Source organism: Aquila chrysaetos, chromosome 11 (assembly GCF_900496995.4).
Source record: "Aquila chrysaetos chrysaetos chromosome 11, bAquChr1.4, whole genome shotgun sequence".
NCBI classification, from domain to species: Eukaryota; Metazoa; Chordata; class Aves; order Accipitriformes; family Accipitridae; genus Aquila; species Aquila chrysaetos.
In genome coordinates, this window is record NC_044014.1 from 19,127,112 (window position 1) to 19,152,521 (window position 25,410).

Genomic DNA, 25,410 nt, shown 5'->3' on the forward strand with positions numbered 1-25,410 from the left:
ATAGCACCAGGACATATCTGTTATCAGAGCTCAGAACATTATATTCTGCATGCTCGGGCAGTGTTCTGCCCCCTTGAAAATAAAGGTTATTTATTATCCTTCAAAAGACCTCTTCTTTTAAGGACATATTCGTTTGAGGCTTTTAAATTATGTCCAGAAAACATTTGTAAGTCAGTACACATTTTGAATTTTCAGATTGCTATAGTCCTGTTATTTTGCATAGAAGTTTACTTAAATTGTGCCCCATGTAAAAAAGCCCAGTGTTCAGTAATCTCAGATTTTCACTTCAAAGACCTGGTATGGCAAAGTTTAAGACATCAGTTGATCTTCTAGAATGTTGCTTTGCAGTGAAGTTGCAGCCCATATAGACGTAGGTGGATCAGCTTTAAACTAAGTAACCATGTTAGAGTAACTTCAAATTAAGTAACAGAACTGTACTGTTCAGAGGTGAAGCGCTGTAAAATTACATGAGGGCTTGCATAAAAGAGCGTGCTTAGGTCACTGTTTGAGTTATTTTGTTGATAATGTGTATCAAAAATATCCATATGTTCAGAAGTATCCAAGGTATTTCAGCTACTTACACATAAAAATCTAGTAAGTGACTGCCTGAGAAGGAACTACCATCTTCCTGTTTTAAATGCATTTATTTCATTAACATGCAATTCTAAATTTCATTTCAAATAAATAGTCATTATTTCCTGAGAGAATGGTTTCTAATAGAATTATTCACATCTGGCTTTAGTTGCTTCTGGAAAGCGGAATGGTAGATTAAGCCAAGAAAGACAGACCCACTTCTCTATCCATTTATGTTGTCTATTGACTTACTTCAGTTCAAATACTTTCTTCCAGGAGTTATTTTTGTTAATTCATATGCTTTAAAATCAGCTAGCAACTCACAGTTCAAATGGAGAATAAGCTAGGGAAATCAACATTTCTCTTGGATGAACAAAGTAGAATTTAAATATAAAAGAACAGTACAGAGAAAATGAAGTTCTCTTTGTTATCTGTTTATGAAATCAGTTCTTGGTAAATTAGTTAGTTATGCTTTATATTTAAATATAATCTAGTAAGTTCCACTCTAAAGTAGGAATTAAATGCAAAAAAAAAAAAAAAAAGCTAATATGACACTGAAATGAAAGTTTAAAATTTAACTGAACAAAACTGCAGATAGGTAATTAAAGTTATGTTTCCTGATTCAGGCTACTAACTGCTCAGTTATTAGTATCTGTAGTTCTGGTGCAGTAAGTACTGATTTTAACAGTATAATGGCTTGTAGAAAAATACTTCTGAAAGTATTAATTTAGCTCAAGTACCTCATAGACTTTGGAAGTTCCTTATTCACCTGCCATCTCTTTCCTGGGCATTCAGGGACCTGAGTGAGGCACAGGAGCAAATTGCTGCAGAGGCAGAAGGGCCATATTCTGTTGTCCCTGTTGTATGGAGGCTGCAATGTTTGGTTTATTTTTAATGCTATGAACAACTAAAGAGTTCTAAGGAAGAAACTTAGGTCTCTTTCTTGTGAGACCTAAGTCATACTGCATACAGTGTTATAAAATCTAAATTATATAATAATTACGTATTACCTGATAATCATAGTATTGTGGTCATAAAGGCAGAAGAATACACTGTATAACATGTTTCTCATTACTTTAAAATTGCAAGGAAGATTTTCAATTAGTTTGCCTTTTGCTGATTTGCATTAGTATTGTGGAACATGAACCCACCAAAGCTGGTACGTTAGTTTAATTTGAAGAAAAAATGAAAGGCATCTGATAAAATCAGTGCATAGTGGGTATAATTACTTTCCCAGTTGTGTTAGCAAATAATGTCTATCACTCTGTAATCAGTGACCTGTCTAATCACCTTGAATTTCTGTACATGCCAGATAAATATCAAACTTTAATCTTTATTAGAACTCCATCTTGACAGTTCTCAAATAAACAAAGGTAGGTAGGAAAAGACAAAAAATTTCAAGTCTGAAATACAGTTTCTATAGAATTGTTAACCAAATGACCTCTTAAGATACTCTAAACTTTGATGCATCACTTTATTAGCCTGATCTCATCTTCACTTTTAAGCTTTCCTAATTACAGTAAATACCTTTTAAAATAATAGGGGAAAACCTCAAGTTTTTTTCTTTTTGTATCCCATGCATTTTTTCCCTCTAAAACTGAAATCTGTTTTAATGTTTCCTTTATCCTTTCTTTTCATTTCTTTGCATCTCAGTGCAGCTCATATAAAGAAAGCTTCTGATTCAAACCGAGTTCTGTAAGTGTGTTCTCAAGAATTGATAGCTGTGTCGCTTTTGGCAGCTCATGTCAGAGGTTATGTTTCTGGATATGATTACGTGTGTGTGCTTGGCTTACCTGCTTCTTGTACATTTTAATCTGCAGCATGCCAGTGCTATCAAATGTGAAATAAGGCATAAACAAAGCTCTGCCATTTCTGTCTCCACTGTACAAGACTCCTCCAGCCATCTAGTCTCAGAATACATTTTCTAGAATTTTTGCAGAGACTTATTTGATTGTTTTGACGGCATGGGGGAGAAACTGCTGCTTTAGTTGTTTAATTTGAAAATCTTAATCTTGTATAATACAGGTAAATATTTTAATGTACGTGTGTCTGGTAAGACTCTGGTAAGACAGTTTATACCAGCTCAGTTATAATGCATGACCTTTATTTTTAGGAAGATTTCTTAAGGAAATAGAGCTACAGTTAAGGCTGATACAGCTATTCTGCCTGTGTAAGCCCCTCACCATAAGCAATAAATCCTCAGCCTGTTGGCCACTTTTTGCTAGATTTGGTGGAGAGGTAGAGATCTCACTGATTAATAAATTCATAGAGGAATCATTAGAATTGCTGTATGGCATAAGGGAAAAATTAAAATTAATTAGTGCTCTGGGTAGAGAAGAGTTTGAGGAAGAGCTCATGGTTATCCATGCTGTTTAGGTTAGGGAGATAGTATGTGTGACTTGGAACGAGGCACAACGTGAATCGGCTTTTGCTCAGCTGGTAGGACGTGGGCAGGAGCTGAGAGTACTGTGGCAATATGAAGGGGAAGTACCGAGGGTATTAGGACAAGATGCCTTGAAGAATATGCAGAGGAAGCTGGTTTGGATTTTATTGGCCGGATATCCTTAGAAAAATGTGCTTCATTAGTTCTGCTGTACACAGAACAGTTTGCTCTTTTTTATGTTCATTAAAGCAGTATCAAAATATTGAACATTTGTGCATTCGTACATGTTAGAAGCTTCTGCAGGGAAGAAATTCTATTTAAACTACCTCATTTATTAGTTCAGTATTGTTGCTCTGTAGCTGCTGTTTCTAATTATGGTAAAATATTTCAAAAATGTTGGTTGCTGCGTACAAGTTTCATGTTAATATTTTGCTTAAGTAAAATTAAATTTTCTAATGGAAAGTATCTGATCAAATTCTTGCTGCATTCTTATGAGGAAGGTATGTATTTTAACCACTATTTTACAAGTGTTAATCAGAGAATTTATATAATGTGAAAGCTCTGCACATTAAATCAATAGTAGAACAGAGATTAGGAGTCCTGTCTTCAATCCACTAGATCCTGCTAACAGTTTCCACATATGGTACTTGATATTTCAACTGAAGCAATCTTATGCTGTGGATTTAAAAACTGGAATCACTTGGCTTTAAGATCCAAACAGATGGTTTTTATTGTTAATCTAATGTTTGGTAAGTTCTAAGAAAATATAATTATATTGTTGCAGGAGTAATAATTAATTGTAGCAGCATCTATTAATTAATTCAAAATTGCAATAACATAAATTGTAATAATGTAAAAATTACAGATGCTCCTGTAAGTCCAAATTATATAGTGATGATAGTATTCTTTTTAGTTAAACTACAGCAGAAAAAAATTAATCAATCATAGCATAAATCAGCACACGTATCACTAAATATAAGTGTCTCATATTTGTTCACATGCAGATTTATTATTGGAGATCTTTCAGATTCTGAAAGTGATATATTTGAGCAGTTGAAGGAATGGGACACAAATTCAACAGAAGAGCAACAGAAGGCTTTCTGCCATGGAATAGAACTCATACCCTGGTACGTGTTATCCATCAGGGCTGATGTCCATCAGTTCATGCAACAAGGGGCAACCGTCATTCACTATGACCAGGAGACACATCTCTCAGCACGTTGCTTTCTTCAACTTCAGCCCGATAATAGTACCTTGACTTGGACAAAACCCACGACGGTTTGCCCTGCAAATGCTAAGGCAAAACTGAGTGTGCTGGGTAATACTGCTGAGCTTGGCAAATACCAGTTTCTTGGTAATACTGGACTGGTGGAAGGTTTTTTGGACTTGTTTTCAGCCAAGGCTGTATATATGGGACACTCCGGCATTGATATGCACACTGTGTGTGTTCAGAATAAACTTTGTAACATGTCCCTTGAAGAAAATGGTATAACAATACTTTATGGACTTCAGACTACTGATAATAAGTTGCTGCACTTTGTTGCTCCAAAATACACTGCCAGAATGCTGTATGATGGATTGCTGGAATTGACTAAAGCTGTAAGAAAAATGAGGAGATTCCCTGATCAAAGACTACAGTGGCTACGGAAACAGTATGTCAGCCTTTACCAGGTAAAAGATGCTGTGATTTTGTATAAGAAGAGTTCAAAGATGTCAACAACTTAATTTAAAGCAATTAGTTTCTATTATAAGTAAGCTAAGATTAAAGATGAGCACCAAATCTCCAACTTTGTAACATGGCTTAAGTCAGGAAGATCTGATCCTCCACATAATGTTCTGTCAAACCTTGCATGTTTTCAATACTCTGAAGTTAAATCTTTTTTTATTATGAAGCTCTTCATATGTTTGGAGTTTTGGAATAAGTATTTTATTAAAGAAAAAGCAATGACTGTACTTGAAAAGGGTGCTGAAATACTGACTGATGAGAGCTAAGGCCAAAAAAACCCTCAAAATAGCAAACAAAATAGCCCTTTGGTATTCATGCAGTAATTAAAAATTGCCTCCTCTTGATGTTTTGTCTTTCATTGGTTCCTTAGACATGTCTATATTATTGCTTAAAAAAATGTGTCTGTTCTTATTCTCCTTGTTTTGTTAACGCTGAGAATTTTTGTAGGAGGATGGAAGGTTTGAAGGCCCAACCTTGGCTCAGGCTGTTGAACTGTTTGGAGGCAGACGATGGAGTGCAAGAAACACAAGCACAGGAACTCTCACCAAAAGCACCGAGAAACCTAGTGTACAGAGAAACAACACTCTGGGAATAAGCGCAGCTAAGAAAAAGAAGAAAGTACTCATGAGGGTAGACTGTTCTGTTATTCATGTATTTTGTTGCTTATCTGGCTGATTTGTTTCCTTCCTACAGTTACTGTGTAGGTAACTGTATTCTGAACCACAGAAAAGAAATTAGATGATAATTTTAAAACTGTTTATTGCATTATCAGGTTTTGGGCTTATTGTTTTCCAATAGTTTGGGGTTTTTTTCTCATGCTTGAACCATTCTCAGGACATGTGGGCACTGGGGCTAACAGAAGGGGACAGAATCTTGTTGAGATCTTTAGGTGCTACCTCAGGATAAAGGTAAAATATTGGTGGTAATAAAAATGTTAATGTGCAAAGTGACGTTTGGACACAGGTGTCAGTTTCTTTCTCCTTTTTGTTTTCATGTTCCCAAAAACATCACCACAGTTATTCCACCTCAGGTTAGCACGCAGTTTTATCTTACGTGGGTGACAGGAACACAGGACTTTGTCTGGCAGTCTCCTCTCTTTTCCTGGACTCAACCACTTTCACCAATAGCCAGGAGGGAGGAAAATGCAGGGGCTAGCAGCTCTACGCTATCCATGTGTTCTAGCAGGTAGGTGCGGGAGATCCTCAAATGACAAGATCCATCCTCTTTAGGGCTCCTATGCACCAGTGGAATAGTGTAAAACCAGCTGTACCACTTTAGAGAGGCGCAATCATTGTCATCTTTTGTGTGATGTCAAACTGAGGTAACACCTAATGGTCCCACACTTCACTACATATCCTGTTTAAGTTGTCTCTTCTGCTGGTATCAGCCTTACAGGAGCCTGTTTCATAAAGAACAGCTGATTTATCTCAAGGTTTCTTACAGATTGCACTGGTAAAGAATGGGAATAGTAGTGGTTTTGGGATGTTTATTATGGTGCTCATTATTTCTAGGGTGAAAGTGGAGAGGCCACTGATGACGAAATGGCAACTCGGAAGGCCAAAAGCTGTAAAGAATATCGTAATAGAAGTGGTTCGGATCCTCAAGATATTGATGAACAAGAAGAACCAGGTAGATATATCGCTTCAGTACTTAAAAGTTCCTCAGGGTTTTGCTCAAAGTCTTTTTATATGGACATTTTTTTTATGGTGTTAAAAATACATTTATGATATAAAACTACTTTTGCAGTTGAAACTCCAAACGCTATAAATTTTTAAATTAATTTCTATAGTTGTTCATGATTGTTCTTTCATTTAGTTTCAGTAGAACTTCCTTTCCATTCAGATGAAATGGGTATATAAGTGTTGTTCAGAATGTATCTTTTTGACTGTCTTGGGACAAACCTAGAATCCCTTTAGTGTCTTACTATGTGTTAGTGAATTGTGATATAAATCTCCTTGACAAAAGCATTTTTATTGGGCCAGATGTAATCGTGCTGCAAACTTCTGTTTTCTCCATAGATCACAATATTATCATTAATGCTTCTCCATCTAACAACCTGCCATCAAGAAGAGCTCACTCTCTGACAGCATCTGGATCTCCTAATTTGGGAGCTACAACATCTTCACCAGCAAGACCGGTCTCCTCTCCTGTAATGTCTTCAAGCAAGAGTCAGTCTAGGTAAGGACAAAATCAATGCTTTGATTTAAAAAGAAAAAAGTTACTGTTACTTAATTATCATCAAATGTGGTTTTCATGCCAAACTGATGAAAACTGACAAAAACAATGCTAGAAATGCCATTAGCCTTTTGATAGACATCTAAAACATTGTAGAACAACTTAGGACATTTAAGCTGAAATACCATGAATCTGAGGATGGCTTTGTACCAAGTCCCTGAGCAGCGTGCTTCAGTTTATGTGTGTTACAGAAGCAGATTGGAATGCTGTTCCAAAACTACACAAATATGGAGTTTAACTCTTTCTCCAGATCTTCCTCAAAACATAGTTATAGACGTCTTCTGTATAATGAAAATCAACAGAAATGTTATAGATGTGTGAACTGAAGTTCTGAGGTTTCTTAGCACAAGTCATTTCTACCTGGGGGAGTATTAACTTTTGCTGACATTCCTCTTGATGATTGTAGTACTGTCTTGGGGAATTGGAGGAAAAGATTTGAAGTCTTTCTCTTACAGGCCTCTCCTCCTTGAACATTCATCCTTTTTGTGTCACTTAGGCAGTGCAAAAGGTTATGCTGTGGTTGTGGAGTGACATAGTGCACTATTGTATTAATTCTATAAACAGTGGTGGTGGTGGTGTTAGTAGTTGTAGTAATAATAATATAACAGTGCTAATATGTTGGGGTTGTGGATGGTACTTTATGACATACAAGAAGACAGTCTCAACAGGGGCCTTCCGGTGCCTTTTAACAGAATGAATACTGAGGTATGGTTATGAGTATGAATCTTAGGGTTTCCAGGAGAGCAATGGTAAACAATGGAAGAGATAACTGCTGCTGGTAGAACATTATTTTTGAAGAGACATGTCTAATGTAATGGTTTATGTTGTGTATTTCTTAGGGGTTTTTTTACACTTAAACCGACTGGGTTTGGAAATAGGTGTGAGTAGTAGGGCCACCTGTGGACATCTGTGGTTGGCTCCTTCTCCTTTTAACACTGCTGTCTGAGACTCTTACTATGTTCTTTACTTTTTGTTCTTCACTGTCATTCACAGCCATGGGATGAGCATGCCAGACTAGGATTTACCTCTGTAAGACATTTCTCTTATTTTTTTAAGGATTGGAACAGCTTTCTCTTACATTACACTGAAGAAATACTGCTTTACTACCTCTGGAAAATGCTTCTCTGTTTTGCAAATCTGCTTTTTGTTTTTATGCCAAAATAATTCTTGTTCTCTAAATGAGATTAAAAGGCTCAACAGAGAATTCACATTCCTGGGGGAAGGACAGCTAATGTTCCTTTAAATCCTCTCAGTCCTGGGTTTCTGTACAGATCCCTGTGCAGCTTAGCACTGTGGGCCTCCCTGAGTTATGACAGATTTTCCCTGGCAAAGTTGTCTGGAAACCCCACAGCATCACTTGGTAGAGCTCTCCCCAACTTGATACGACCCTTCTTGCTAGAATTTGCTCAGGATACAGCTGTATGGCTGTTTCATCTGTCCTGAGGAAATCTTCATCAGAACAGAATTACATGTTTTATCCATTACCTTGACCCAGTTGTCATGAGCCATTAAGAGACTTGGAGCAGTGGAGAGAGTTTTATTCTTGGTATTTACCCTTTGGACCCTCGATAGGTCTGAATTATGCTTGCCAGTTTTCGTGTGTGTGGACACTTCACATGTGCTAAAAGAAAGAAATACCTGTAGTGCCTCAACTGCGATCAGTAAGTCTGAGCTATCAAATAGTTGGCTCTCTACTTTGCTGCAAAGTCCTGTGATCATCCACTGTATATGTGTATTAATTCACTCTTGGGATCTCTTCTAGAGTAAACCAGCTGGTTGCCTCCAAGATGGAATGTAGGTGCAGTTCTGGGAATATTTGCTCCAGAGAGATCTCTAATTAGATAGTATGGATGCAGAGCTTACTCAGTCTCAAACCATCTACAATATACTGTCTTGTAGGACACACTCCCTGCAAGGATTGTACCGTCAGGCAATCCACCCACAGTCGTGGTATGTCCTATTGCTTTGCGTTACATTAACTAAATGGCAGTCTGTCAGGCGATAACATATGCCACAGCTTATTTCAGCCACTTCAGATAGAACCCACGTTAAAAATGAAAATGATGTCTTAGAGACAGGCGAGCACCATGGGGGACCAAACCAGACCTGAGCCAATTGCTGGGCAGTGCAGAGCAATGTGAACTTGAGCCTCAGAAAAAGTGGCAGGATGGATGCCTTTAGCAGTATAGGTATAACTGATGGAGGAGCAGACTGGGGCAGTGGTCCACAAGCTGTGGTATGTATAGACTGTGAGCAGCGCGATATTCTTTCTGGAAGCTGCTGCTCTTAACAGCGGTGATACGCAAGCAAAGTAAGTTGGGGAAGCCACACAGGCTGAACACAGACATCTTTTGTTTCCTTTTGCTCCATTTTTATTGTTAATTCTGCAGTCTTATAAAAATGAAGTTATATACTTAGTTATATCCAACCAGTTTTGTCAGTAGCATCATAAATTAAGATAAAGTCAAGTATCCATTTTCCAAAGTAACAGAAAGTTGGAATGACCTAGATAATGAAATAACCTAGGAAATACAGGATCCACTGGGAGTGCTTGTACGCATTTGTATGGCTCTGCACAGATTAGAGCCAAGAGTTTATTAATTCAGATTAGCGTCTGGCTTTAGACTGAAACGCTGACGAGGCTTCATAGTTGGAGGCAGTGTTGGACACACGCTGGTTGTGCACATTCAGTGAGTGCATGATCCCTCACAGAACCCAGAGCTTAGGAGAGCAGGGGGCAGAGGGTCCCAACCAGCTGTGCAGAAGCCTTTGCAGTACAGAAAGCTGAGCTGGTGACAGATGATTGTTAGCTGCAGTGTAGCAGCTAGGAGCAGGAGAGCAAGAGAGATTTCTAATTCTTCTTCTCCTGCCATATAATTTGTGCATTAACTTTATCTGACCAGTAAATTAGATCAACATCTCAATCAAGAGAGAAGCGCTGAATGAAATAAAATTTCTTAAAGTGAAAAAAAAAATCTAAATATAACGATAGCAATTTTAAAAGAGGAGGACCTGGCTATCTTTGTTGTACATTTTAAATAATAGTAATTCTTATAGGTAGAGAATGAAAATCGGTATTTTTACATATATAACTCACAACCTTGATATTCCTGACCTCCTTATAAATAATTTACGTTGAGAATAAATCCTTATACAATCCAGATGTCCAGATGATTTCCAAACACAGGTAGCCTGCAGGTGTCTTCTGTCCTTCTTTCAAAGCAGATGTGCATCCAGCAAATTCCCAAGTTCTTTGGAAATCTAGTGCTGCCTGTAAGGTGGAGGAAGCAGGGGAATGGGTGGTAACGCCGCTGGGAAACAGATAACAGGATATGGAAAATTAGAGATGGGGGCTTTTTTGCAGAGAGAGAGTAAAAGTAGCTGTATACAGGTATAATCCAGACTGCTACTAATTACAGTTTTGGTTGTTGGTGGTCGGGGGTGTTTCTTGGGGTTTTTAGCTTTTTTTTTTTTTAACAACCTCTATTTATTACCTGTGGAATGATTGTGGATGATACTCTTTAGTGATCAGATCTAGTGAAATGCTGAGCATTATCATCTGCTGTTGGTCTTCCCTTTGGTGCTCTACAGTTCAGTCTGTTTTCTGGAGTCAAGAGACTTTCCTCATTATGGTTTATTTTTCTTGTCTGATAAAAATGTGAAGAATGATTTTAGCCAAAAAGTGATATGCAGTATGTCAGTACTTGCCATAGTGATGTCAAACAAGTTGAACATTATCAACTGAAGTAGATGGTATTTTTTAATACTTTTAAATCACATTCTGTTTTCAATTGCATGCATCCATCCCAGGCCAGGAGAGATTTGAGGAATCTGATCTAGCATATTTATGTAAAAAGTCGCCTGCTTGCAGCAGGTGACTGGAAATGTCTTTAGGAACAGTAGACAACAAGCTGGTCCTGTTTTTCCATCACAGCTGTTGGAACTACTTGTACTGAACCTGATGGCAGAATTCATAGATTAATGGATTTGTAGATTTGAACGTTACAGAGCAATGAAGTCTGACACACAGTCACCTAGTCTGATATTTTGAAACAAATATTGTAACTTCTGGAGTTAGTTATGGTTTAAACTAGACAGTTCTTGGTATTTGTGCTGGCTGCTTAGATCCCTCTGGTTTTGGGATGCTGGTGCTGGTGGATCCCATTCCTGCAGTGTGTGTTCATTGGTGTTTAGGCCCAGGAAGGGGCTCAAGAGCTCAGCCCATCATTGCAAATTAGTACATAAAATTCACGAAGGACTTGTTCGTAGTGCTCAAGGGGTAGTTCAAGTAGGTGCCTAACTACACTTACTAGTGTAAATCCTGTAGTAGCCTAAAGATTTTGGGATGTGGCTTTTGGAAATGTACTGGTTCTGCTTCAAAAACTTTGTTCAGCTGCACAACGTAGGTTAACAATTGCAGTTATAATGAAATTGGCTGGGCTTGGTATTACTCAAGTCAACTAAAATAATTAGCACCAAACAGCTAGTTGTTTCAGTGATCATTTTCTGCCTTTGCTCTCAAGAAATTCCAGTCTACTTTACTTCCTTCAGCCCACAATGCTGAAAGAAGGAAATAATTAGAACCTCGTTTCTAGAAGGAAATGGCCTCCAGAGACTACTGTCCAAGCCTAAAAGAAGAGGACTGTAGCTTGACCTGTCTTTGAGGTATCTGATGATAATCCCAACTGTTCTTGGGAAGTATCTGGGAAACCCATAGGCTGGGAAACAATGAGGGTTGAGTGCCAGGAAAGCAGAAGGGTTATACTTCTTAAAATCTGCACCTTTAATGCTCCCAGATATAAGAAACCCCAGGTTCATAAGGAAAATATTTGTTTTTCTTGCATATCCAGTCACAGTATTACTATTTTATTTTGACAGTGCAGAGCTTTAAGGAATTCTACATCCATTTCCCTTAGCAAATCTTCAACAAACCTCATAAACAACCTGTGCTACAAGAATGCTAGCATTGTTTTCTTTAAAGGGAAAATGCATATGCTTTCATTTGTGCCACTTGCGTCAGGCCCTTTTGCACATGGAAGAGTTTTAAATAGCATGCATATACATTATTAATTCTGGCAAAGTCTGCAGTTGTCTTGAGGGAAAAGAATAGCTGCTATAAAACAAGAAGTTACAAACTGTTGTTATGCATCTTATAAGATACTGCTTTATTTGCTTCTTCCAGATATTGTTAATAAATGCATTAAGGAGAGCACAAATAAAGTGTTAATGCAGTAATGCGTAATATTTCACTAAGTAGAAATTTAACGTAACCAAACTAAGCAGTCTCTTTCTGATTTAGCACATGGAGCAGCAGTAGCTGGCATGGCCGTGTTAAAGGAGGAATGAAGGGGTTTCAGAACTTCATGGTGTCTGATAGTAACATGACTTTTGTGGAATTTGTAGAGCTCTTCAAATCTTTCAGGTAAAATATATTTTTATTCTGTACTGATCTCATTCATCCAAGTTTATAAAAGAGCAAAAATTGAACTTCTAAACTCTTTTCGCAGTGTCCGTAGCCGCAAGGATCTGAAAGACCTTTTCGATGTCTATGCTGTGCCTTGCAATCGATCTGGCTTAGAGCCTGCTCCACTTTACACTAATTTGAAGATTGATGAAAATAGCAGTGGATTCCAGCCTGATTTAGGTTTGTTAAAGAGGAAAATACAGCTGTTAGCCTGCTGAACAGCTTCAGTTATTGGCCTTAAGAAAAAGTGTCTCAGACAGTCTCGTAAAGAGCTATCAATTATAAATTTAAGTAAAGGATTGCTGCTGTAACTCCACTAATACCTAGTTAGCAGGATGTAAGACAGGTTCTTTGCTCGGAAATGATGGGGAGGAAAAGTATTGCTGCTTTACATTAGCCCGATATATTTGTAACCGATATAGCGGAGGCATAAAACTTGTTGCTGAATGGCTGGACCCAACATAGGGATCTGTATCTGGTTGCAGGAGCTCTGGAAGGGCTAAAACACTGAGCAAAGAAATGTAGGAAGGAGAAATGAGGAGGCTGTGCCTTGTGTCTCATTTGGTTGGGTTTTTCCTATCTGGTTTCCTAGTAGATCTGCTTTGTGTGGGACAAGGGGGAAGGAAACCTCTGTCCCCCTTTACATTCCCCAGTTACCATAATCTAAGTCTGGAGCTTTGTCCACATTTAAAGAAAACAGTCTTTCTGCCAAGCAGCCTGTGGGGAGGGTACAGTACAATTGGCATATGGGACTGGGAGAAGATAAATGGTGATCACACAGGAAGGGTATGGGGTTGTACACAGCGAAGGAAGGGCTTTGAGGCTGTACATGGTGGTGAGAGGAAGCAGGAGGGTTCTGGGTGACAGTGTGTTGGAGGGTGTGAATCCATGTTAAAGGTTCCAGGATTTTGTTTATAGTAATTGAACACTTACAGTCTACTCCCACTGTTTTCATACTTAATATATACATACTTTCATACTTCACGCTTAATACTCTTTCTTCTATTAGTGAATATAAACAAGATGGTTTTGTTCTAATTTACTATGTCAGTGCTAAAATATTCAGTCAGATATTCATGTGTATTATATATTACATTATATTATATACAGTATATGTAATACACATAATTATATAGCTTATATTTCCTTATTTTTTCTTTTAAGATTTGTTGACTAGGAATGTTTCAGACCTTGGTTTGTTCATCAAGAGCAGGCAGCAACTATCAGACAACCAGAGGCAAATATCTGATGCTATTGCTGCTGCCAGTATTGTAACCAATGGTACTGGAGTTGAAAGCACATCACTGGGAATATTTGGAGTGGGAATCCAGCAGCTAAACGACTTCCTAGTGAATTGCCAAGGAGAACACTGCACCTATGATGAAATCCTCAGTATTATCCAGGTCTGTGATACAAACATCTTGCAATTCCTTTTACTTGAGCTCTTGTTACTTCTGTTTTCCTCACTAGCATTGTCTGCCTTGTAGTCAGAATAGCATATCTGTGTGGATATCTGCTTTCACACTGATGTTATCACTACAGTATACTTGAATTTAAAATGTAATACTATCTTTATTCTGGGCTATAAAATTGTGGAGATGTCCATTAAAAAAAAAAAAAAATCATGCAAATAAACAGTTTTATTGGCTACGTGTGCTTTATCCAGACAGGGATGTCACCACTTGGGAAAGTACTCATGACAGTGCATTGTTTTCTCCTTGTCTGTGACCACCTTTGATAGAGCTTAACCCTAATTTGGGACATAAAAACCACCATTTCTACATATTTTTATTTTATTACCCAAAAATATTATGCAAACATGGACATTTTATTCCTTATGTACAACGACTGAAGTGATTAGAATGTATATAGAAAATTTTGAATTCTTCCAAACATGCATAATATACTCCAAAACTAAGCCCCCACTTGGCAGTTAACAAAGGCTAAAAACTGTATATTTCAACTATCAACATGTAATATAAAATTGCAAAGTTTAAAAGACAGAAATTCTAAAGAAACATCAAGTTAGCATACCACAAGTCTCTTTAATTCGAAATGGTGGTGTGTTGTGTTTAAGCACAATAGATAGGAGGATGCCTTATTACAGATCCTTTTTAATTTCATCTTAAGTGCTGACTCTGCTTTGAGCAGGAGGTTGGATTAGATGACCTCCCAACATCCTTTCCGACCTGAATGATTCTATGATTTACAATTATGAATTTAGTATGCTTGTTTAGTGATTTGTAAAACAAGCATGAGCATACTGCGGGCACCTAATTATTTAATCCACAGACAGACTGGTTTTACATACTAACTGGTTAGTTCAATGAGCAGGCTACACTATGAAAGTATGAAAAAGCTGTAATTCTAAGAATTATTATTACATATCTCTTAAATTTCTCCGTCTTTATAGAAATTTGAGCCCAGTGTGAACATGTGCCAGCAGGGGCTGCTATCTTTTGAAGGATTTGCAAGGTAATTATTTATGTGTTAATTTTTATTTTTATATATATATATAGTGTATTGATGTTTGTATGACAGTCACAAAATCCTCAGCACAGCATAAAATTTCCTCACATCTTCTCACCTTTAGATTTTTGATGGATAAAGACAACTTTGCCTCCAAAAATGATGAGTCACAAGAGAATGCTGAGGACTTGCACTTTCCACTGTCATATTACTACATAGAATCTTCACACAATACTTACCTTACTGGCCATCAGCTTAAAGGGGAGTCGTCGGTAGAGCTCTACAGCCAGGTATGCAGGATTGGACCGTTGTTAGTTTTCAGCATGAACTTCTTTGTTTAACTGGCAAGTCTCAGAAACGTGACCTTTTTGCTTTGAAAAATCTAAATGTCCTAAACCTCTGCTTGCAAAACGTTGGAAAACATGATGTGTGGGAAAGCTGCCTGTAAGCACAGTTGTGCTCAAGATGCCTTTTCTAAGGCAAAAAAATGGGTTTAGTTTGAGATTCATAGCATTTAGACATCAGTCGGTCTGACCCAACCTACTAAAATTAGACTTTCCCACAGGAAAGACTGATCTAATATTTTAGTTCATTCAGATGTCAAAAACACTACTCAAATACTGTACGTTGCATTGCAAGGACAAATTTCAAATGGAACTATAACTTCTAAAAACATTACTTCTAGGAAGATTCTACAGTTTTTTTAGATTTTATGCCTGATTGGTGGTGGACAGGAAAAGAACGATTTCTCCCTAGGGCTTTTGGTTCTGTGTGTGTTTGTGTGTATATATATATTTGTGTGTCTGTGTATTTACCAAATGCTAGAGAAAGCAGCAAACTTCCTGTGAGTAGTGTTTTCGTTACTCTAAATGTTAATGACTCACCATTGAGAACAGCTCATCTGGCATCCCATGTGCTGCTTTGCTTGGAGTTATAAGACAGAGGGTGAGGCTGTCTTAGGAAAGCCCAAATAACAAGATTGCATTGAAGAATGCAATTGCAAAGGAGGTTCCTGTGGTAGCACTGCAGAGGTATGCGAGTATTGTGTTGGTAATAGATGGGAAGTGAGAGAGAGCTCAGCTGGCTCCAAATTTTGCAGGATGCAGAAGAGTTTCTTCCTGTCCCTCAAGTAGTTGTTGCCAAAGAGACGGGGCACTTTGTTCTGGCTCAGTGTGTCTGCCTCTCGCAGATGTGGTGGTGTGCCAGCTATGGACACAACTGCCTGAAATCTAATTATTCAGGTTTCAAATAGAAGAGGTAATTTTTAGTTTGTTCATGAATGTTTTTGCTGGAAATGGTTTTGATTGTCAAGATCTTTGTTTTCAGTAAAATACTAAATTGTAATACAGATAACTCTTTCAGTGATAGGCATGCTAAATATTGATAGCAATAATAAGCTGGTCTGCCAACAGATGAGTTAGCTTATCTTTCCCTCCATCCTTCCTCTTTGCTTTCTTCAGTAGTTTTCTAGCAAGCAGGACTTTCTGAAATAAACAAATGAATAAATAAAAAGTGGATGGATGGATGGCTGTAAATTAGCTTAATATCATTAAATAAGATGGCCTGGCACATTTCCATTCTAACTATCCTCATGGAAGTTGTTTATAAGACATTATCTTCAGACCACCTTCTATTTAAAAAACTAAGAACAAAACCAAAAAGAACCAGCAAACAAACTGCAGATGCCGTGCCCATAAGCTGTCATGGTAGCAACCTGGAATAAATGGCTAAGTTGCTTTATAACTGCTTTTGCAGATAGATATATGGAAATGTTTCTCTCCCTCAGAACATTAAGCTATACATCAAGAACCACTTTCTGCAAACAGATTCTGTGTGTCCTGTAAGATACCATGAATTTCAAAGCTTTATGGTACTTCTCCTAAGAACATAAATGCTTTCTTAATTTTCCCACTCTTTCTCAACTTAGGGAATGCAGTTAGCTGGGGACTGTAGCTTCTGAGGGCTACGTTTACTCCACAGAGATTGCTCTTTCCAGCACTGTTGCTGAATCACTGGGCTTTCATTTAGCTCTGCAACGTCTGTCTTCTGCTTTGATGGCATGAGACTATGGCTTATACGTGCTTATACTGTTCAATTGCATTGTAGGTTCTTTTACAAGGCTGCAGAAGTGTAGAATTAGACTGCTGGGATGGCGATGATGGGATGCCTATCATTTATCATGGGCACACTCTTACTACTAAGATCTCTTTTAAGGTATGCTGCTAATTGCACATAGAAACAAAAAATGAGAAGAAAACCAGTAACTTTTAATGAAGGAAAAAATTTGCCTACTAGAAAAGTACAAATCCTAATGGGCTAAATCCTAATAGAATATGGAGTACGTCAGACATGAACTCAATTGTAAACATTATGCTTTTCAAATTAGTTTTTGTAGCATATGTACTGTAATTTTCTGTCTTTTTATTGTCAACATAACTAACATAAGTAGCTGTTACCGGTTCTGTTGTAACAAGATGCTAGGTTGATCTGTAGGAGCTTGTTTTGAAAGCAAATTGTGGATTCTTTCTTCTTAAGGGGAAAACAGATGCCTTCCTTTCTCCCCTTCCAACTAACAGTAAGTTAACTGAATGCTGCAAAATAATCACATGTTCTTTCAATGACTTTTCTTTCTCACAGGAGGTAGTTGAAGCTATTGATCGCAATGCATTTATCACCTCTGACATGCCAATTATCATATCAATAGAAAACCACTGTTCATTGCCTCAGCAACGCAAGATGGCTGAAATTTTCAAGGTAGGCCATAAATTGTGGTAAATTATTCTAAGCACATGCCTTGGGATTTTTCCATATTGTATCACTTGTTCTTGATATTGCAGAATGTATTTGGAGATAAGCTGGTAACAAAGTTTTTATTTGAGAGTGACTTTTCTGATGATCCCATGCTTCCTTCACCTGGCCAACTGAAAAGAAAAATCCTGCTTAAAAACAAGAAGCTTAAAGCCCATCAAACACCAGTGGATATATTGAAACAAAAGGTAAAGTCCTTCCTTAATAGCAAGCAGTGAGACCTAACTTTTGTTAGAAATAATTCATTTACGTTTGAAGTTTTTGCCATTCCAATATGTACAGCAGAATAATCTAATGCATATTCATGCTTGGAAGACTCACAGTGGATTGCAACACTTTCAAATAAGTAGACAAGACATATAGTAAAGTATAGGTACAGCATAACAAAATTTTAGTGTATTTTAGTTTTATAATACTTTATAATATTATGATTAGCACCACATGCCCTATGTGATAAACATAAATGAAGTTACACTCAGAGGCTATGACATTTGCTATTCATGTTTGTTGAGAAACAGTGATATGCATTGAGTATGTGTGTATATATACAGTATGTAGTAATTTCTAGCAGAGTTCTGCTTTGTTTCTTTTTTCATATTCAAGCCAGGCAAATACTCTCTTTCCTACTCCCTTTTTGGGGGGACTGTGCTGTTCAAGTAGTGCTTATACCTATATGAGGATTTTTTTGGTTTCTAAAAATTAGGGCTGCATCTCTGGTAGCCTCAATTTAACAACGTCTGTCGTTAGTCAGCAATTAGATTGAATCCTTGAAAACTAATTGCTTTTACCCAAAATGTAAACACAATTGAATTAGAATTGAATTCTTGTATCAGAGTAAGTAAATCACACTAATTGTACCACTATATGGACATTCTCTGTCTTTAAAAAAAGTTTTGAACTGCTTCCAAAACAGCATACCTCAGACTGGAAAAAGGCAGTCTTGCTCTGAATAATGTGCAAAGTGGACAGTTTTCCATAATCAATTAGGTTTCATATCTTATTGGGTGTTTTTCTATCAATACATGTTTTCTTTATATTCAAACCCTTAAAATGGTATTTTAGTTTGATCTTAACAATCTCACTTATTTCTCATTATATATATTCAGTGCTTTCATATAAATAAAAATAAGATGCAAACAGTCATGAAAACTCTTTTGCTTTTTAAAAGTACTTACCAATAATGTAATAAGTGGTTCTGTTGCTGTAGGCTCACCAGCTGGCACATATGCAAGCACAGGCTAGCAACGGTGCTAGCAACCCCACACCTACCAATGAAGAGGAAGATGATGAAGAGGATGAATATGACTATGACTATGAATCTCTCTCTGATGGTAACAATATATGTTTATTTATTTATTACAGTGCTGTTGTTAAAACTGTAGCAATACGGCATGTAAATATTCTAGTTCAGGAATGATGTAGGTAAGTTGATCTTACCTTGTGAGACGAAGATGTACTAAATGTCCTTGGTGGCCCTTTGGTGCAGTAGTCTATAATGCTGTGAAAATAATTTGACTGTGTAGAGTACTTGAGTGTGACTTTAACTCCAACCATTAGATGTTTTAACTGTGCAGCGTATGCTAAATTGTAGTCTTTATAAATTGTGTTTTATATTAGTTATATTATGCAAAAATGATTGTGTTCATAGTGTACTCTGTCTACATTCACCTGTATTGTCTTTCATAAGGAGTTTAAACACCTGAAAGCTCAAGGTTCACAACAGGCTTAGCCCTTGCATCTGTATGACTGCCATTAAATTGACCTAAGATGCAGATTCTCCAAAGTCCTCCGTGGTTACTGTCTAATCCCAGAGAACCCTGAAGTAGTTGTTTTAGTTACACTGTCAGCATCAACTGTTCACTTTATGCGTAAAGGTAGAGAATCCCCTGAGTCCTTGGCTTGTTCAATAAAGATGGCTTTATTAAAGCTTCAGCTGATCAGTGAAAAAATGGCAAGGCCTGCCTTACTGACTTGCCTTCTGAGTTCATGTGCTGTCTACGCTTCAGCTGTCCTAGCCTTCAGGAACTGGCAGGTTAGCATAAATCCACCTTTAGGAGCAGTTTATAGATTGGATATAATGATTGGCATGCCAGAGGTGATAAAAAATACTGCAGTTAGTAACTTCCACTACTTCCTTAGCTCTCCGGTTCAGTCAGACACGTCTGATTCAACTATAGATGAAGGACAGAATGTGCCACACTGAGGCAGCTGAGCTGAAGTCATGCATCTTTTTTTTGCTTCTCTTGCTGCGGGGCTGGCAGATTCTGGTAGACTAAACAGCTGGAGTCAGAAACATTTAATCCTCTAAAGTTTTGTGAAAGGACATTTGTCAAAACTCCCATGCACGGATTGAACAAGCTGGATGCATCTACATGGGTTACTTGTTATTTTTAGTCGGTAATTTTCAGAGAATATATGAAAGTAGATCACAGTGCATTTACCCAAGGAGACAGCAGTGATGGTACAAGTGATACCAAGCTCTTTGGGTAGTTAAATGCTGCACCATTGTTAAACTCCATAAATAGGTCACAAAACTGACCAAGGGGACAAAAAAGTTACGGATTTGCTTCAGTGTAGATAAACATAAGGTAATACATTTGGGGAAAAAAACTTAAACCTTGCTTGTATGATTCTAAGCTCAACAATGACAGTATCAATTTGGGAGATCATGGAACTATTGAAATTTCTCTGAAATCCTCAGCTTTGTGTGCAGTGACAGCCAAAAGATGGGGATCATCAGGAACAGTACTGAAAACAAAACATCTTTTTGCTTCTGTATAAAACCTTGATGTGCCACAACTTGAGTTCTGTGTCCGGTTCTTGCCTCCAGATCTCAAGAAGGATATGGTTGAGTTAAGGAAGTTAGAAGGGCAACCAAAAAAGTAAAGGGAGCGTGGTGGTGGCCTTGCACGAGTCTGAAAAAGCTGGAATTCTCCAGCTGGGAGCAAAGACAACAGAGGGGTGAATTTGAAGCATGTTTACTAAATCATGAAGTGGTGGATAAGGGGAGTACAGAACTGTTACTCATTAGATCTAGGAGGTGCTTAGTAAAACAAGTGGAAGATCAGTCTAAAACAGGTAAAATAAAGTATTTCTTTGTGCAGCTGGTAGTAAACATCTGCAATTCACTGCCATGGGAAATTGCAGAGGCACTGTATCGGCAGATTGAAAAAAGGGTTGGATAAATTCATGGACAGGTTTATAAGCAAATGTTATAGGTAGAAATGTATGGTCCAACGTCCCTAATATTCAGCAATTGTGGATGTTAGGGTGGTACTAGGGAAGCGGACCATGACTAGTGGCTGGATGCTCTCTTTAAACAGCATCTGCTGTTGCCACTGTCAGAAAGAGAATGCTGAGCTAGATGGACCATTGGTCTGACACAGTTGGGCATGTTCTCCCAGGTAAACAGTAAAGTACGTCACTCATTGAACCTTCAAGTCTAATGGGTACCTGTTTAAGTTCTAGGTACCATGTTCAGAGAAGATGTAAGGCTTGAGCATGCCCTGCAGCACAGGATTTCTTTCCAGTTGGTCTCTCATTTAAGTTACTTGCTTTTGTGTTTAATGACTTAAAAAATAGTCACAAAATTAATGAATGCAGTTCAGGACCTGACACTGCCTGTGGGATAGCCGTATTATTTATGCTAATATGAAAATTTATGAGTTTGGTGCCAGTGTTGCCTTCAGTTGCGTTTTGCTAGAAAGTTGGCCTAACTGGCTACTTGGGAATACTCCTTGTGTGCGACAGGGTGGAGATAGCGTAGATGTAAACTGCTGTGAAAAACTTAGATCTTTGTTAACAGATTTGCCAGGAAAATATTGCAAGCTAACTGCAGTAAGTGATGTTTGAACAATGTTCTAGTTAAGAGAAGGTTTGAGAAATCTGAAGCTAGCAAGAAACATTCATGACTTCCAATATATGAAGGAATCTGCAGCATGGTTTACTGCTTTATTACAATTATTATTCTTTGGGATCTTTAATTACATTAATATTTTGGCAAAACTAATCTAAATAATGGTCTGGAAACTTTCTAAAAGATTTTCAGTTTTATTTTCCTTACTGATACATTAGGTTTGCGTAAGGCTAATAGTTTTACAACTGACACTTAATTTTCATTTCTCTGGCTGTAAATCTTAATTTCCTTTACTCTTATTCCCTCTCTGACTCCGTTTCCCTGTAGCTGATGTCCTTAATGCTTCTCCTGCTCCTAACAGCCAGGAAGGTAAAGGCCATTTGGTTGAGCATTTTAACTGCATGAAATCAGCACTGCATCTCCAGCCTGTTAAATGTGACAGTGTGAATATATGGTTTCTATTTCATATTAAAAATGCAATCAGATATTTTTATATGGCATTGTTAACTGGTCAGGAACTGTTAGAAGGCTGCATGTGTGGCACTGGTCATGCATAAAAAGAATATGGTCAAAGCATCAGGAATATCAGGAATGAAACAAAACCATTCCTTTTGTGACAGCTACAGTATTTTGGTCCAGAAAGACCAAATTAGTAGGTGTATTATTCTCTGATAAATATGTAGCTCTGAAGAGGAATTTCTGTAGATGTAAAAAATATTTGTTCATGGTGAATGTAAGGAGAGGAAAGCCAAAACTCGCTGTACAAAGATGTGTACATGTTTGGTGTGGTTAATTGTGTTTGGACTTGAGCAATTCTTTGTTGTTTCAGGAATATCACTTGTTTTCAGATGGCAAGCTTAATTCATTAGCTGATTTTGTTTTAAGCATCTTCTGAGCACAAAAGGATGGGCTTTAAAAGAAGTGCAACATATTAACCAAAGCTGAGCATTAAATTTTTGAAGTAGAAAGTTACTACTAAAAAAGAATGCTTTGACCAGTAAATGCATTATTTTGGCATCTGGTTATTCAGATTCACAGCATTGTCCACAAATATTGTTAATTCAAATTAATTTTCCAGTTGAAATTGTTTGGCTTTATGTTTATTAAAATCCCATTAATTTTTAGATAACATTCTTGAAGACCGACCTGAGAATAAATTATCAAGTGATAAACTGCAGTTTGAATATAATGAAGAGACTGCCAAACGAATAAAGAAGGCTGATTGTGCTACTTACAATAATAAAGGAAAGGTAGTTCTGCTTTTTCCCCCTTTCTTCTCAGCCACACTTTGATATATAACTAGCTTCAAAAGAATTTGAGCAGTTTAGGTAACTGAGACATCAGATGGCAAATGTGCTTTAATGAAGACAAATAGTAGAAAGCATGGAAACACACCAGAGAAAATAGATTAAATAGAACAAATGCGCAACATACTGTTCAAGAAAAGTCCTCAGAGGCTATTCTATATACAGGCTGTTTGGCTGAAAATTTTAACTGTTGTTGCTCTCAGTAAAAGGCTTCATTGAGGCTAGATCCCGAAGTTTATTTAGATAACTGTTTTCCATTAAAATCAATGGAACTGAAGATTTCACCTGAATCTTCAGCATCTTTGTGTATCTAAATAACTTTAAAATACTGCACTATGATAGCAGATAGCCACATTACCTTTTATTAAATCATCTGACAACTGAGCCAGTGCGTTGCTGTTTAGCAAATTGTAGTTTCTCCTGAACACGGATGGTTTTTGTCTAAATGTTTGTAGAACTGACTCTGATTGAGGCCTTTGTGCACTACCGCAGCATCAGTAACAGGTATTGATGCATAAACCTGCACATGGAGATGTGTTAGGTGAAGACAGCAAACCACATAGGAAGAATGAGATAAAGTATTTTAAGGACATAAGTAAGATATGCAAGAGTACTTTCACATTCAGTGATTTTATTATTACATGTTCTTGGAATTGTCACTTAGGTTTACGACATGGAGCTGGGTGAAGAATTCTATCTTCCGCAAAATAAGAAGGAAAGCAGACAGATAGCCCCAGAGCTATCTGATCTTGTAATTTACTGTCAAGCTGTAAAGTTCCCTGGTAAGTACACTGTCCTGTTTTACTGCTTTAAGCTTTCTAATTCTTGGAGATATTATGCTTATGTTTTGAATTAGTATGAGCATTTTCAAACTGAAGTAGCTTTTTTCTTGATTTGGTAGTCTACATAATAATAGCTCCTGGCTGAGAACTAGTATTCATAAATTATGTGAAGACATATTGTTTGTCATATTAAAATGTTTACAAAAGTGAAATTTGCCAGTCTTCACAACTTAGACAACTGCTTCATTGCCAAATTACAGACAACAGAAAGCTTTATCTTAAGAGTTCCAAGATTCCATGTAAGGACCTACTGAATTAGGAAGGAAAATATTCTTAAAACCTTACAGGAAGAGCTTGTCACATTTCTTTAAGTGACCTCACTTTAGTGTGTTTCTCCTTTGCCTACAGCTGCATCTTCTGTTCTTTCCTAAGTCGATAGGAGGGGAGCCATTTGGGGGAGTAAAGCAGCCTTTTCATGGGGTGGGTGAGGACAGCTGATGGCATGCTCACACACACTCTTTATGGAAGGGGTTAAGGAAATAGGAGGGTCTTTTGTACAGTAGGAAGAATAATGTTTGCAGAGGAAAAGGAGAGGGAGTAACTGAAGAGGAAGGCACTGATAGTTACTCGTTCAGTACTGAAACACAAGGTTGAGTATGTTTTGGCTCATACCGTGTACATAAATACTTTTAAATTGAGAATTTATTGTTTATTGATGTGTTTAATGTTTTGAATGAAAAAATCTGCTTTTTAATGGAATGGTTCTCTGTGGAAAAGTGAACAATTGTGCCAAATCATGATCTTATACAAATAGAACTATAATCAGATTAGAGAAGCTATCCAAACATAAAATAGTGTCAAATAGGCAAGATAAACATGCTGAAAAATGGAGAGACATTCTTTTATAATCTTCTGTAACTTTAAGAATTGTAGGTGTCAGTTGTAAAAATAATAACTTCTAAAAATTCAAATCTGATACTCCTTTTAATGAAATCTGCAATGAGATATCTTTCAGATAAAATATTTTCTTTTAAAGAATGATATCCAAGATTAAACAGAGATAGTTTAAGTTGTTCCAAGCATTTTGACACACAAAAAAGTTCTGATGTTCTAAGGAAACTTTAAAATATTTCAGTTTTTAAATGTAATTTCAGTTAGAAAAGAAATACCTGCTTTCCTTGTTGGATTTCTTCCTCTTGATTTAAAGGGGACATGAATAGAACAATTAGGAAAAATAGTTCCTTTCACAGGTGAACACATGAAGCTGTAAAATTAGTTTTCCAACAGACTTTGTCTCCTTAGAGACAAACACTGCCTTCTCTGCAAGATATGTAGACTTCCCTGGCCACCATGCTACTGATTTGATTCCTCTACTCAGCTGGAGGGCACAGACATGGTGCACTGCCATACCCCAATATTGTCCATTAATAATGAGAACAAGGCTGGTAGATCCATGACTATGTAGCTCTATTGACTGGGTTCCTAACCAACTCAGAAAATGCAAGGGTTTGGGAAATAGGGAGGGCAGAATTCATGTCAGTGGCTGATCAGTGGTGTAAATATTTTATTTCTCCTGTCTTTATATATTTCTATTCTGTGTTTACAGTTGCCTATGTCCCTGAATGTTAATCAGTGATTTGTGACTATAAAAAAGGACAAGGACCATTACTTGTACTGAGTAACACGGACTTCCCTAAGTGCTTCCTGGTCAAAACAGAATTTATCATGTCAAGAAAATAACATTTCTAGTTTATAAAATCTCTGGTAACAAGGAACCCACCACAGCTCTTGTTGTTTCAGTGGTTTG

General features: G+C 37.3%; 1 protein-coding gene across 9 annotated transcripts in view; it reads left to right on the forward strand.

Annotated features, from left to right (window-relative positions):
* The window catches only part of PLCE1 (phospholipase C epsilon 1), a 167,225-nt gene that overhangs the window by 123,821 nt on the left and 17,994 nt on the right, over window positions 1-25,410 (forward strand). For 5 of the 9 annotated variants that reach the window (XM_030029872.1, XM_030029880.1, XM_030029871.1 and 2 more), the window contains 17 exons: window positions 2,227-2,268; window positions 3,961-4,627; window positions 5,130-5,312; window positions 6,194-6,311; window positions 6,701-6,860; window positions 12,217-12,339; window positions 12,425-12,561; window positions 13,546-13,784; window positions 14,795-14,856; window positions 14,975-15,140; window positions 16,957-17,064; window positions 17,488-17,604; window positions 17,688-17,846; window positions 18,866-18,989; window positions 21,842-21,883; window positions 22,640-22,764; window positions 23,486-23,603. In XM_030029872.1, the coding sequence (XP_029885732.1) occupies window positions 2,227-2,268; window positions 3,961-4,627; window positions 5,130-5,312; window positions 6,194-6,311; window positions 6,701-6,860; window positions 12,217-12,339; window positions 12,425-12,561; window positions 13,546-13,784; window positions 14,795-14,856; window positions 14,975-15,140; window positions 16,957-17,064; window positions 17,488-17,604; window positions 17,688-17,846; window positions 18,866-18,989; window positions 21,842-21,883; window positions 22,640-22,764; window positions 23,486-23,603 (2,690 nt within the window). The remainder of the gene's footprint in view (window positions 1-2,226; window positions 2,269-3,960; window positions 4,628-5,129; window positions 5,313-6,193; window positions 6,312-6,700; window positions 6,861-12,216; window positions 12,340-12,424; window positions 12,562-13,545; window positions 13,785-14,794; window positions 14,857-14,974; window positions 15,141-16,956; window positions 17,065-17,487; window positions 17,605-17,687; window positions 17,847-18,865; window positions 18,990-21,841; window positions 21,884-22,639; window positions 22,765-23,485; window positions 23,604-25,410) is intronic. The other 4 variants (XM_030029877.1, XM_030029876.2, XM_030029875.1 and 1 more) reach the window with 3 other exon arrangements.